The following is a 16,063-nucleotide window of genomic DNA, read 5'->3' as shown; positions in this document are numbered from 1 at the left end:
AGTATAGTATCTGTTGAACATTGGTATAATATAAAATGTATAATTAATTTAAATTTTTAAATTATTTATTTTTAATTAAATATTATTTTTTTTGTAAAAATATATTCAATTTTTAAATATATATTTTAATAATTTATTCTTTCCTATATATATAACTACATATTTAATTATAATATTTATATAAATAGAATATTTGTATATTATTATAAATATCATAATTTAAAATATCAACTACTTAATTATTTATAAATATTCTATATATATAATTATATAAGTAGTACATTAAACTCAAGCGTAGCTCGAATTTTTGTTTAAATTTGCGGTCTGGGTAATTGTTTAAGAGATTCCATTTGATTTAAAATTAATTATTATAAATTGAATTTAAGCTAAAGAAAACTCTCTTAAGACTGTATCAAAGTTAACAGTATACGAAAGATGAAATAAAAAAAAGCAAGAAATATTTTTAGTATTTTTAATGTATTGTTTTAAGCAAAATAAATATATAAATATTTGTTTAAAAAAAAAAGGTTAATACATTTATATATAAAATAACTTTGAAACAATATTTCACAAATCCGCTAAGAATGTTTATTATCAGAGTGTGTTTCTTATTGAGTATTCATGACATAAAAAGATTTTTCTAATGTAACTTAATTGCTTTAATGTCGTTTGGAACTTAACTTATATATCAATTACATATGATATTAAAAGAAATATATAGTAAATAAATATAAAAGAGAGAACACATGTTTTTCTTAAACTATTTTCTGGTTTATTGAATTACAAAATTAAAGTTTAATTCGAAACTTCTTGATATTGTGAAACTAATGCTCAAACGTAAATAGAAATACAAAAATTCGAATACGTGTCTTTGATAGGAGTAAAAATAACAACAACAAAAATATGTCAAAAGCCTAAAATTCAAAAAAGCCGCAAGTGCCACAAAAGCATTAGATGAGAAGTAACATAACGATTACGTGAGTTGCGTGTCAAATTGTGACTTTTATGTTATAAAGTCATATAGTAAAACTAAATATCCATAAAATAAGAAAACTAAACAATGCAAGCCACGCGTGTTTCAGAATAAGATATACTATGTAAAAGCTATTTCATACGTGAACTCGTAGTGTGAAAGCTTTACTTTTGTATGTGTTGTTTTTGTTTTGAAGAGATTATCTAGAAAAACAAAAATAAGAAAGATAACTAACTTAACTAACTACTAGCACACAATAATTTACTTCACAATTAGTTATAGATGCTGCAGTGCAATACCACAAAATTTAAATTTTCTCAAGTTAATTACCAAATAAAATGCAAGTAGAAGTTTAATTTTTTTAGTGTCATCCATTGTCTGATGCAAACATTTTTATTTTAGCTATAGTAATTAAAAATAAATCTCAAATTTGAAATTTCAGTTTTAATTGAATTTTCAAATGCTTTTAATATTTAATGCCCAACAAGAGTATAAATTTGCAATTAGGGCGATGTTTATGACGATTTCTTGTGGTAACTGCAACACAATCGCCTAAATACATGGCAACTCAACTGAACGATCTAATGAATCATTTACGTGTGAATGAATGAGCTTCATTGAAATAATGTTTAATAAATAAATGCAAAAAAAAACCGCATTTTATCTTTTTTTCATTTATTTTCGAATTCTGTATATGCAAATTATCAAATGAGCGATAATAAAATGTGAAATGTCATTGCATTGAATCATGTTTGATTAAATCACAACTCATCTTTTTCAAATCTTTTTTTTTAATAATTTTTTAAGCAAATATATATTTACTAACAGACCTTAATAAATATTTTTGTCGTATGTTATTTATTTTATAATTATATACGTAGGTAGTATCTAAAAACTTTTTAAGCTAACATATAGATGGCGGTAGAAATTGTAAAACTATAACTTTAGTAAATTATTTTATAATTAATATGAAAATGTGTAAAATTAATTACGATCCATGTAAAAGTAATATAAAAGTTACAACAAATAAAATACAGCCTTCTCTACGTTTGGAAGATCTGAATGGTTAAGACAAAAAGGATGACTTTTAAAGCAGATTCGTACAACCGATCACATCTGCCTTTATAATTAATCATCGTATATCAATGAATAAACAAAATAGCGGTTTGAAAAAATAAACAAACTTTAAAGTGAAGAAAGACTGTGTTTGCAGACGATAACGTTTTTGCTACTCTTTTTTGGGATAGCATGGGATCGTTCTGATTGACAACTCTGGGTTTCACAATAACTAGAGTACATTATATAACGTCGTTGATAAATTGAATACTGTAATAATTGAATAATAACTCTATTTGGAAAGAAAATCTTTTTGTTTCATCAGTAATATTTTGTAAATTTTCTTTTAATAAAGAATTTAAATCCTTTATAAATGGTATTTTAACGACATTCATGCAATATAGTTTGAGCATCGTTTACGAAAAATATATTGAAAATATATCCAAAACTCAGACTAACCAAACATTTTGTTAGTGGCTAAACTTTTCAAATACTCTTCATATGACTTAAAATTTTATATAGTAGTAAAAGGCATATATCTCAAAAAGACTATTTTCATATTATTAGTAATAAATAAATATCGTTTGTTAGTTAAGAGTTGATTAACGAATAAAAAAAATAAGAATAAAAAAATTAAATTGATATAAAGTTCTTTCATATTAGTTATAACTTAAACTTAAGTTGCAAATTAAATTATATAAAATGATAACTGAATGGATTACCATTTCCAAATCATTTTTTCTTTTTTTGTTTTTTAAAAAATGCTGCAAACTCAGAATTAAAGGAATACGAATATCAATTAAAAATTTCAATTAAATTCACATGTAATATTAACATCTGAAAGTAAATTCCACCAATAATGAAAATAAAAAAGAAAATTATAAAAAAACTCTATCAACATTAGCAAACATAGTAGAATATTTAATACCGAACTGACATCTGACAATAAATTGGTAGAACTGATCGACTGACGGTATAGTTAAATTGACTGACCAACATTCCATCATTCAATGTTCGCAATTTATGCAACTACCAGCGTGGAAACAGAATTTCACATTTCGCATTTTCAATTTTGTATTTCGTTTAATCACTGATGAGTTCGCGATTTGTAACTAAATAAAAAATTTTACTGTTGGCCGACGCATAGAATTGCATAACATCAACATCAACATCATCATCATCATCAGTGGCGTCGCCAAAGTCATAGACTTAACAACCAATAACCAACCAACAACCAAATCTGTATAGCAAGCAAATAGGCTAACAACATCAACATGCAGCAGTATATATCAAATTAAAAATTGAACACATCGATCCCAAACCCTAGCGCACAAAGCAACTAAAAACAACTCAACCAAACCAGCCAACGCAATCAATTTGAAGTTACACCAAAAGCGATTTAATTCCGCAATGCAAATAGTTGCCGCCACCGGAATAAACGAGTGCGCACATCATGCTTACAACGACAGCCAAATACAAATAAAATGAGTATCTATGAATATAGGTATATACTTGGGTACATATAAACTATGCGTATACAGAATGCAGTTCCAATTTCATTTACCACACACCAATGTTAATAGGAGCCCAAGCCAGCACATGTATGAATGCACAACAGCAGCGTAGCTTCTGCATTATTCACATAAGGTGAGGTGAGAGATGACGGCGGAGGCAAAACAAGGCATATGTAAAAAGAGATTTCTCAACCGTTGGGCATTAAAGCGGTAGCGTATAAATTGGCTATCAGATAAATGAAAAGATATGGGTGCGCGGCGTTAAATTTGATATCGTAGCTTTTTGGGCGATTGCTGCCTGTTCATATCTGCATGCATACATAGATGCAGTTGGTTTCTATCTGCTGCACAACTGCGTTTAAATTTGTGTGAGGTATGTTGGCGTATTGTATGATTGGAGTCACATATAGGTTACACATAGGTTAACAAAAAAAAAATTTTTTTTCATTCCATTGGTTTGTATGAATACGTTATTAAAATTGACAAAATATACAAACAGCAACAACAACAGCAATAAAGCATAAAAATTTATTAAATTGAATCGTTTTGAATAAAATTGGTAACATCAAAGCTAATTCTAGCCAAAAATAACAACAAATTTTCTATTAAAAATTGAAAACAACATCAATAATATTTGAACATAATATATCAACACCGCACGTGATTTTATTGTTTGTTCGTTGACGTAAAACTTCATCGGTGGTGGGAAACTAATCACAGTTTTTAATAGACAGACAGACGGCTAAGGATCTAAATTTAATATTAATTATTATTTGCAATTAAAAATGCTAACATTTTTTTCAATTAGTTTTTTTGACATTGCTACGGATTTCTTCGGTTTGCAATTCCTTTAAACATGCTATACTACACATACACTAATGTATCTTTAAAAGTTTAATTTCATCCAAATTAATAAATTTCATCCAAAATAACAAATTTACTGTTTTTTCATGGTTCATCTATTTGTACATAATTCTAACCAAAATACACTACTATAGATAAATATTTAATTGTTTCTATTTCATTGTACATCCATATGTATATATTAAACCATAGATAGAAAGGAAGTGAGAAAGGAGAAATAGGAACACAAAAAAGAAAAAGAGAGAGAAAAAACACAAAAGGCAGAGAGAAAGCAGAAAGAAGATAAGTAAAGATAGAAGAGAGAGATAAGGATAGAAAAGAGAGATAAAGATATAAAAGGGAGATAAAGATAGAAAAGCGAGATAAAGAAAGACTAAAGAGAGAGAGAAGAAAGACTGAAGAGAGAGAGAAGAAAGACGGAAGAGAGAGCGAAAAGACAGAAGAGAGAGAACGAAAGAAGGACAGAAGAGAGAGAACGAAAGAAGGACAGAAGAGAGAGAACGAAAGAAGGACAGAAGAGAGAGAACGAAAGAAGGACAAAAGAGAGAAAACAAAAGAAAGATAGAAGAGAAATAGCGAAATCGAAAGAGAGATAGAAAAAAGCTAGGGAAAAAAAGAGAAACTGAGAAAGTAGGCTAAGAAGATAAAGAGGAATGTTTTAAGATTAGAAGAGGAGAGAGTGAACGAAAGAAGAGAGAGAGCGTGAACGATAAAAGAGAGAGAGAGAAGAAAGAGAGAGTGAACGAAGAAAGAGAGAGTGAACGAAGAAAGAGAGAGTGAAAGAAGAAAGATAGAGAAAGAGTGACCGAAGAAAGAGAGAGTGAAAGAAGATAGAGAAAGAGTGACCGAAGAAAGAGAGAGAGGGAGTGAACGAAGAAAGAGAGAGAGAGTGAACGAAGAAAGAGAGGGAAAACGAAGAAAGAAAGAGAACGAAAAAAGGGGGAGAGAGAACAAAATAAGAGAGCGAACGAAAAATAAAAAGAGAGAACGAAAGAGAGCGGGTGAATGAAGAAAGAGAGAGTGAACAAAGAGAGAGAGAGTGAACAAAGAGAGAGAGAGAACAAAAAAGAGAGAGCGTGAGAACGAAGAAAGAGAGAGTGAACGAAAAAAAAGTGAGAGAGTGAACGAAAAAAGAGAGAAAGAGTGAACGAAGACAGAGAGAGTGAACGAAGAAAGACTGAGAGAGAGAGAGAGTGTGAACGTAGAATCTGGATTGCTTAAGAACAATTTGTATGTACTATATCAGGTTAATAAAATAAAATTTCAGCATTAACCTTTTGGAATCACTAATTTTATATCCGTGCCAAATATATGTTTATATCTTTAAATGTAAGTGGTAAAAGTACATGTGTATAACAATTGACGCTACAGCACTCGTATTTCAAAATTTTGAAACTATCAATAATTTAGAAAGTAAAGTTGATTAAATTTATTAAATCACTTATGAAAATAACAAAATAGTAACAATTTAGTTTCATTTAGTTAGGTAGGAAGTCCATTTAGCTAATTTAAGCATCGGTTAAATCTAACTTTTCTCTACATTTTTGTCACAATTTAGTTTTCTCTTTTTTTATACGAATTTTGCTATTTCGCAAGCACCCGTATAATTTTGGTTTTTATAATTTTAAGTATATTTGGTTATTGTTAGTTTCTTTTTTGGCTTAACTGCTAACTGCCATTTCAAATTTTTTTTTAATAATCACGGATAGATAAATATGTATATAAGAAAGAAAAAATAAAACAAATTTGAATTCAATTGTTTGCGAAAGCAATGCTAAAACTATGTTGCTATATTAAATAATGTAATTACCTGATGCGGTGATGGTGAGGCCTGAGATGGTTGTGGTGATGGACTGGGCGCATGCCCTGGACTGCTGCTAGGCGGTGGGCCACCATGTTGTAAATGATGTGGCGACGCAGGTGGGTGTGGATGGCCACCAGGACCAGGACTAGGTGCAGGAGATGATGAACCACCAGGCCAAGGTCGATTTGGTTCAGTATACTAAAAAATAAAATAAAATAGAATAAAAAAAAAATTAAATTAAATATCCAACATAAAAATAAAACATTTAAATATACTAATGCAAGCAGAAAAAACATATAAGCTAAAAGAGTATGTATTTTTTGCGTTCAATATTTCAATAAAATATTGTTAAAAAAAATTTTATGTATTTATTTTTTAGTGTTTAATCAACATACTCATCCAAGTAGCTTAGTTGTGTATTTTTTAATTCAAATAAAAAATTTAGTATATATACATATATATATTTTCACCTCAATTGTTTCAGAAATATTCTATTCTATAACAAAATTTTATTTTATTTTTTATTATTTCAGAAATGAAATGAAATGAAATTGCATTTCTTTTAACAAAAAATTGTAGTTTTTCACATAAATTTAATTCAATATTTATACTGCAATATTATTTGTTAAAATTATGCATATTTTTTATAGTGTTTTTGGTAAACAATTTTTTTTTTATTTTAAATTATACTAGAATTTAAGTGGTTCGATATACACCATAAACAAACAAATTTTATATAAATATATAACTTGAATTTTAAAAAGTTTTAATTTTCTTTAAATAATTATACGCTAACAAATTGGTAGGCGGGCAACAAATTTGTTTAAACATTGCACTATAATCATATTGCTGCTCCAGAGATCTAATTGTAAGTACAAAGGTAATTTAAATACTATAGTACTATAAAATTCAAAACAGAAATGGATTTATTATATAAACCTTTCTATGCTCTTAAATCGCGAAAATTTATGAAAATCACTTTCAGAATTAGTGAAAAATATAATAGTATTATCCAAAATATGCATCTTTACATGTAGCTTGAGATTATATATCTAAGCTAACTACGAATATTTTTCGAGAATATTGAAATGATCATGTTTTGGTTCATCTTTAGATATAAGAGAATCCAAATAGGTAACTGCAATAACACCCCAAGAATCAACAGATTCATATTACATATGTGAATTTGATCGAGTCAAATGGATTAGTTTATGCAAAACTTACGACAAGATATTACAATAACTAACCTAAATCTCTTTTTAATAAATTACTTCAGTATTTCTTTTAAGAGACTTCACGTACATCTCAGTCACAAGCATCTATAATATAACACAAAATATAATGTTTTTATAATGAAATATGAATATGAAACAATTGTGGCTGCAATAATAATGATACCAAAATCTTCAAAACAATGGCTATATATAATAAGCGTATGTAAAATCTTATTTGTGTTAAAAATATGGCAAGTGACAAGCAATAATGATAAAAGAGATGAGGTGTACGCAATGAAAACAATAGCTTTGTACTTCGATTGCCATAATAACAGTAAAATGTACTTGATTTGACAATGCAATTTGCAAATAATTTATTTACAACAAACCAGAATAATTGCGGTAAACATTGCGATATGGATGAATACTTCATACATTACAATATTGTTTATATTCAAAAAAAGGTTGAGTAGGATATGTACGCATAGGAAAACAAGCGGTCAAAATAAATTTATTTATTAAACTCGTACGCACAATTCAAATAAGTAAACTTAAAATTATTTATTTTCTTAATAATTTTAAAATAATTATGGTAAAAATTTAAAGTTTTGCACATAAGTATTTTGCCCATTTAAATAAAATATAAAAGTTATTTAAAAATAGTACGAATATAATTCATGTTTTTAATCAAATTTCCTTAACTTATGTATACAAATTTTAAGTATTAATATGAAGAGCCAAATAATTTACCTGATGTGTTGAGTAGGCAGCTCGATGATTTGGTCCAGTAGCAGGTCCAGGAGGTGTAGGATATCTTTGTGGATACGGCGAGTATTGAGATGGTGCTGTACCCTGATTTGAAGATTGTGGTGGCGGTGGTGGACCACCAGGTTGTTGCGGTTGTTGTGGTGAACTTGGATAGGAACCTGAATTTTGACCATGCGTCGGAGGATAAGGTGATTGACCTCTGGAAGAATTTGTCTAAAAGCAGAAATAATAAAAGATTAACAAATTTAATTATAAAACAAATAAAATTATATTATACATAGTAATATTTTAGGAAACATAATATATTTTTATGCGTATGTTTATAATTTACATTATAAACCATATATTTAAGAATGTTAAGAATATAAATTATAAATTCAAATTTTTCCTTAAACTAGTTGAGATCTTTGTTATTCTGAATGATGGGTTATATTGGAATTTATCTATTTCAACAATTATTATCTATTAGCTATCTTTATTAAATTCATAAATCTTCAAAGACAGCAAAAATTATTACGGTACCTATATATGTATGTATTGTTTCTACATTTAATGTTTTAATTAAAAGAACAAATAGTGGTTATAGTTTTATAATTTTAATGTATTTCAAATTTATCAAGTAACTATATGCATTCACTTATAAGAGGATTAAATGTATTATTTAATGATTATTGAAACTGAAACTAAATAATATAAAACTTATAGTATTTTTAGGGTGAAACCAGAAAATCTATAAAAACTTATAGTACACATTTTTAGGGGGGGAAAATCATTGCTAAATGATCTGTTGAACAACAATGGTACATTGTATAATGAACAGATTTCGTGAAATAGTTCCTATAGGAAACAATAATTCCACTATTTGGACTCAAGTTTGAAATACATCAAGTAAAATATCTGCGTTGCTTAACAAGTACAGTAACACATTTACTGTAATAGATTTTTAAATAGATTTGGATAGATTTTTGATCCAATAATATAAATATTATTTATTTATAATATTATATTATTAATTTATTAAATGTCGTTAATTACATATACTTTAGTTTTAATGCTGCTTAAACTATTCAAATAAATTATAACACTGGATAAATTAATTTATACAACAGTGGTGCTATAATGCGAACCAATAATATAGCTAATGACCATCGATTACCTGAACACTAAAAGGAATTTTTATTAAAAGCAATCTTAGTTCCGACTATTTTTATCGTTTGTAGACAATTAAAATCGCATTAATAGAAAATGTTTAAAATATAGAAAATGGTAAAAGTTTTAAAAAATTCAAACTCATTTTTTTTGATGCAATTGAAGGACCTAAAACTATGTGCACTGGACCCGTAAATATTTTTATTGAACAAATATAATACATAGGTTGGTCGGTCGGTAAGCAGCAAACAAGGAGATGTCGTTATTTTTCATTATGGAAAAAGCAACAGTAACATTCGTTAACACTGTGCGAATATAAAAGCGGAACAAAAATATGCATAAAAAATGTATGAATTAAGGAGGAAAACAAAATAAGCGTCAGAACGTCAATAACAGTAACAGCAGCAGTTGTAAAATTATGCAGTCCTGAACTCAACCAACCACCTTAACAATAACGTTTCATAGTTGGTTGTAATATCCGAGTTAAGTGCACAAACCATCAAGTACAATCTTTTTTACATACAAATAACACAAAGTAAAAATTAAACAAAAAAAAAAAAAAAACAGAATGAAAAATGTTTAAAGTGGAAAAAATCAAAATACTTTTTCCTTACGTAGATACTGCCAGTACCATTACCGTTACGAGGCGGCAACTTCAACATCAGTTAAGTTTTTTATTTTATTTTTTTTTTTAATTTTTATATGGATTAATACCTATAATATATACAATGTCAAATCCACATACCCAAACATACATTGTAGCTTTGATTGTAGCGTATGTGTGATATCATAAACAGCAGCAGTGCCCGAACACAGCACATCGTTCTATAAGCTGAATGAACATTATACAGAGTGCAAATCCACAAAATGAAAATACGAACAGTATAACAGAGTAGAATGGGATTCAGCAGCAGCAACAACAACAACAAATACAATGGAAACAATTTGTGTGGGGTGCAGTGAGCAGTGAACAGTAAACGTCCTTTCATTCTCTTAAGCTTTATAAATACACGACGAACTTATGTGGAGTCGTTTCATTTCGTTACAAATCGTTTCGTATCGTATAAAGTCGTTTATCAGTTGGAGTGCATGCGTTTGTATTTGTGTATAATTTTAATCGATTTTCCACATCCATTTGTGAAAATGCACACATATACACAGACACACATTAGATATACACATTTACAGTAAGCGAGCAATTTCAACCTTCACTCAAATCACCCCCTGAATTTATTAACATATATACCATCACAGACCCAACAACAAATCATCCATACTCATTTAAGCTTTAGTTGCCTACCAGGAAGTCCTTAATACTAACTGACTCTAGTAGGGCTCAACTGTGCAAAATAGATTAAATAGACGTAAGTGTGGCGATATAAATGAAGTATAAATGAAGTAGTTCGCAAAAGTGGTATGATGCCTCATGTTGAGTTAAGTCACTAAATATATAATAGTTAACTTAAGAACCCGATTTTTTTAATTTGCACAATTCTAAAATAAAAACAAATTTTGAATGTGTTTATTATTATTAAATCAAAAGCAAAGTTCTGAAACAATCTTTAAAGATCACAATAAATTGAGTACAATTTTTATCATTCTGACTACAGGTATATTATTATTATTATGAAATAATAGGCTATGAATGCCTCCCAACCTAAAACATCTATTATGCGCCCCTAAAGGTCCAAGGTCCAAGGTAGCCGTGGACCCTAAAGGTCCAAGGTAGCCGTGTCTACGTCTTGCCGCCGCTAAAGGTCGAACTAAAACAATTTTGGACTATTCATAAATCTTGTAATTGCTGTGAACTTAATTTTACCTAATTGATTTGGAACTAAACTCCCACTTCCAAGGTAGCCGTGTCTACGTCTTGCCGCCGCTGGGAAGTTGCAAAGAATATGTTCTGATGTTTCCTTCTCCTCATGACAAAGTCGACAGGAATCACTTTCTACTACACCTATAATCTCCATGTGGTAATTAAGTTTACAGTGTACTGTAAGAAGTTTAGTGTAGATTTTAATGTCTTTTCTGCTAAAGGCCAAGGATAGCATCAACTTTGATGTGTTCAAGATCAATGAATCTTCTTGACTGTCGCATGCCTGTTTGGGTTGTCCAGTGTTCAAGTAGATGTTATTTCTCCCGTTCACATCATAAGTTATTTGTAAAGCTATTTGTTACCCCGCAGAAGGGCGGCTCTGGACCAATGAAAGGACTCTTCTCTTCTGCACTCTTCTTCTGCTATTTCATTGCCCTCATGCCCTTCATGTTCCCGTACCCACATAAGAGTAACATATTTCCTCAATGCTAGGGTATTGAGCATTCCCAGACCAACTTTGATTGAAATAAAGATTTTGCTAAAAATTTTAGGGCTGTTTGGCTGTGTTTAAGAATGCATAGTTTGGTACATCGGGTACCCCTACGTAGGCATTCTCTCGCACATAGCTACAGGTATAACAAGTAAGAAAATTTTTTATTTTATCATTTTATCTAAAAAAAATTGTTTCTTTATGAAAATCGCATCATTAACAGGATAAAAATAGTGCTAAAGTTCAATTTGCTTGCTGTATCAATAATTTTGTTCGTCACTGTACATATAATACATATAATTATTAATATTATATTATAAGTTAAAATCATCCATGAGGTATAATAACAGATTATGCACCGAAATCTATATTGGTATGAATATCCAAGATGCCATTAAATTAACAACAAGCCAACAAGACAACATCAAGAGCTGTAAAGTTGTACCGCTCATATTTGAGCGATAACAATAATTAAAGCAAATAACATGTATTTCATTCGAATTCCAGGTGACACTAATTTCTTAGTTGATTGTTGTTTTTATGAGCTGACTAGACACGACATTACACTTTACGATAATACAATTATGTCAAACAAGGAGCCTTCCGTATTTTCCTTTAAATGTATTATCAATCAAAAAACAACTGTAAAACAGAGATTATTAACTGATACCGAAAACAGGACTACCACATATCTAATCGAACCAAATATATTCCACAAAAGGTCTAATATTGTTCAAAATACAAAAAGGAATAATGTAAGTATCATCAATGTAAGTATCAGGTCATTGTTCGAAATGTATGCAACGATTAGATTAGGTCCTTTGAAGTGGAACTTTTGAAGAAATTTTCAGGATGAGGTGTGGAACAAAGGATCAGTATCGACATAAAGAAATTACTTGGCAAGATATTTATACTGTAAGAAATTTGCAAAGGTAAGCATGGCATGGTCTACTTAACAAAACTTAGAAACCTTTAGTTTCTTATTATTGGCTATATAAAAAACTTTACATATTCATATTACTTAAATTTAGAATGAATTGCCTGTGTTTTAATTATATTAATTTTTATCTTTGTACCAAAACACATTATTTACTGGACCTCAAAAACCATTGTAAATTATTAACCATGACTTTCGCATATTAAAAAATAAAAACAATACTGGAAAGTTTTTTCTTTATGGCATATTTCATAAAGTATAAATTAATTTTAGTAAATTTTCGTAGAAAATGAAAAACTTCACCAAAACAAAACTAGCACTAAGGTACAAAACAACGTATATCAACTATGGAATTAAGCAAATCCATCTATAGCCAACAAAAAGCATTTCTAAACGTACCAAACTTAGTTCAGCATGGTAAAAGGACACACAATCCAACTCCGTAATTTGCAATTTTAAGATGTACACAGTACACCCAAATTGGAAAGCTAAAGAGACTTTACAAAAACAGAAAAACAATGCTGCTAGCTTGCACTAAAGGATACAACATCCGTTTAGAAATGACGCTCCAACATATAACAAGCATACAAATATGCAAACCTAAGGAAAATATAACCCAAAGGACGACTACAGAGCACAGTACAATATTACAAATACCAAAGTAAAGCCAGTCAAGCTCGCAAGAAAAACGTTTACTAAAATGAAAGTTTCTTCTTATAAAAATAAAAGTAAGTAAATATATGGAAAAATTTAACTACTTTAGAGACGAGTTTTCCTGAACTGAACAGGCAGGCAGGCGGCAGGCAGTTGCTGTTACTTGTTCAGTTCTAGCAACGTAAAAACGAAATTTAACAAAAAAAAAATATTAATAAAAAGTTTTCTACCATTAATGAAAGGATTTCCATTCTTACCCTCTGCAGATAGCAGCTATTCGGTTTCCTTGGTACTATGCTGTGATGTGCTGTGCTGTGGTGTATTACGAATGTACCAAACGTAAGCAACAACAAAAATAGAAAAAAGTGTATGAAACTCATTGTTGTTTTTGTTGTTGCCGTTGCTCAAGTACACAGCACGTAACCATGGAGTAGTATGAGGAAACGAAAGAACAGTGCAAAATATAAAATGTGAGTAAAATATGGCAATAAATCTAATGAAATACTCAGCGGCGGCAGTAGTAGCAGCAGCAGCAGCAAAAACAACAGCAATAACAGTTACAACACCACGAAATTACGAATGAAATGCAAGCAGCAAAATTATATGTATATCAAATGATATATACATACAGGATAAAAGTATATATCAGGATACAAATGAGTGAGACTACACAATAACAAAAATAAAAACAAAAAAGGGGAGTCAAACAGACAGTCAGGCTGCAGCAATAAAAATGACTAGAAAATATTGATGGAAAAAGAGTCGCACAAGCCACATTTGCTAACAGAACAGAAATACAGTCAGTCAGTTAGACAAACAGATAGACAGCCCGACTAATAGCTAAAATGTATTACAAAATTCGTAGGTTTATTTTGTTATCTTTTTGTTACTCGCACTCGTTTGTGTGCAGAAAATGTGAATGGAATGCGGATCAACTCAGCAAAGTACGATATACAACGACGACAAGGGAGCAAAGTGAAATGTGAAGTTTAACTACAGAGTAAAATGAAGGTATGTTCGTTCGGTGTACACTTATAGCAAAGCCGGTACGAATAGAGATAGAATAAATGAGTTAACAAACAAAGAAACATGAAAATGGAATTCAGGCATATCCATGGAGTCAAATCACATGGTATACAACCAACGTAGGTAAAGAAAAAGTACGAAAAGCAGCAACAGCAACCAGCAGGCAACAATAAAAACATAAAAACAACTAACGTTTGCCCTGACACAAAGTTGGCATGGAATATTGGTTTGGCATAGTTGTGAGTTACAAAATGATGATTTTGTATTTTCATGATAAAAGGGAGCTCCTCTTGAGTGCATAGCATATTTTTTAAGCACCAGTAAAAACAGTCAGTATTCAGTACTGTCAGTCAGTCAGTCAGTCAGACATTTAGTTATTAAGACAGTCATAAAATATGAAGAAACCAAATAACAAAAACAACAACAAATATACAACAAAAGTGACAGCTATGTCGTTGGAAGGCAAAGCATGCAAGCAGACAAAAAGCAGAATCATGTTTAGTGCCTGATTGAAATTATTTGCCGTAAAAGGTAGAACGACGTAGGAACGTTGTTGTATTCTTGCTGATTTCATATGCCGGTATATTTTGTGTGCAGGCAAGGGAAGGTTGCTGCTATCAAACTTTAAGCAGAGCGAGAGTATAAATGTTAGTTTCACTGACAGAGTACGGTACTACGTAACACCACATTTTATGTATTCATGTGTATGTACTTTGGTTTATATGAAGGACATATAAAAGGAATGAAGGAACAAAGGACATCGATAGTGAATACAGGCAAAGTAGGAACAAAATTTAAATTATACACACACTGAAGGCATATAAAATGCAGATAATATTGTAGTACTTTAGTTATAAAGCAAAGGCGGCATTGGTTACAGTAGGTAGTAGTGGTTGTAGATGTATTTTAGAATAAAATTTCGTTTGATGTTTTATGTTTACGTACGACGATTAACTGTCTATAATTTCTCACATATCTTTTTTGTTTATGCAAAGTGTATGCAATATGGAGTGTCATAAATTATAATAGGAGTAAGTTTGCTTACAACTGATGAGAGTATATGATCAATTTTAATAAACCAAAAAAGATATACATATATTAGAAATTTGTTTCCTTAATTAAGAAATAATTTTGCGGAATCGATAAACGAACTTAATTGACCTATTTAAAATTTTTCATCCATTACATTTTTTTTAAACATAAATAAAATAAAATATAATTTTTTCCGATTGATGCTGATATTGTTAATATTTTCATATAATCGCCATATAAAAGCTATTCACATTTGATATGTAATGGAAAAATCCGAAACAATAACTTCATTCATTATTATTAATTATTAACAATAATTATTAATAATAATAATCAATTATTAATAATAATTTTTAATTATTAATAATAATTATTAATTATTAATAATAATTATCCTATCCTAAATCAAATTAATTTTTAACGTCCGTTTTGACAAAAGAAACCACATTCTTAATATAAACTATTGTTTTCAAGAGGTATTTCGAACAGTATTAAATCATCATCGAATTGAATCATATTATATTTAAAGTAGACCTCCTCTTAATTAAATTCACAAATGCTCATATTCATATATACTTAGAAACAAACAGAAGTCAGTCTTTGTTAACAACACTTGAACAAAGAAAATTTGTTATATTTAATAAACGTTTTAAAATATAAAATTATCAATTGTTTTTACTCTCAAAATGACTTAATAATTTAATTTGATCAATCTTTACTGCTTGTAGAGAGAAGCAACTATTAGAAGTGCTTCATTTATCACAGC

The 16,063-nt window shown here is 29.4% G+C and overlaps 1 protein-coding gene across 5 annotated transcripts in view; it reads right to left on the bottom strand.

Moving 5' to 3' along the window:
- Nucleotides 1-16,063, bottom strand: part of LOC119680023 (trithorax group protein osa) — a 91,014-nt gene that overhangs the window by 49,988 nt on the left and 24,963 nt on the right. For all 5 annotated transcript variants that reach the window (XM_038092637.1, XM_038092639.1, XM_038092635.1 and 2 more), the window contains exons 3-4: nucleotides 8,176-8,406; nucleotides 6,218-6,409 (exon numbers count right to left, since the gene is read on the bottom strand). In XM_038092637.1, coding sequence (XP_037948565.1) covers nucleotides 6,218-6,409; nucleotides 8,176-8,406 — 423 coding nt within the window. The remainder of the gene's footprint in view (nucleotides 1-6,217; nucleotides 6,410-8,175; nucleotides 8,407-16,063) is intronic.

Source organism: Teleopsis dalmanni, chromosome 2 (assembly GCF_002237135.1).
Source record: "Teleopsis dalmanni isolate 2A chromosome 2, ASM223713v2, whole genome shotgun sequence".
In the NCBI taxonomy this organism is placed as follows: Eukaryota; Metazoa; Arthropoda; class Insecta; order Diptera; family Diopsidae; genus Teleopsis; species Teleopsis dalmanni.
The sequence above is the reverse complement of the archived record's forward strand: the minus strand, read 5'-3'. Positions and strand labels throughout refer to the sequence as shown.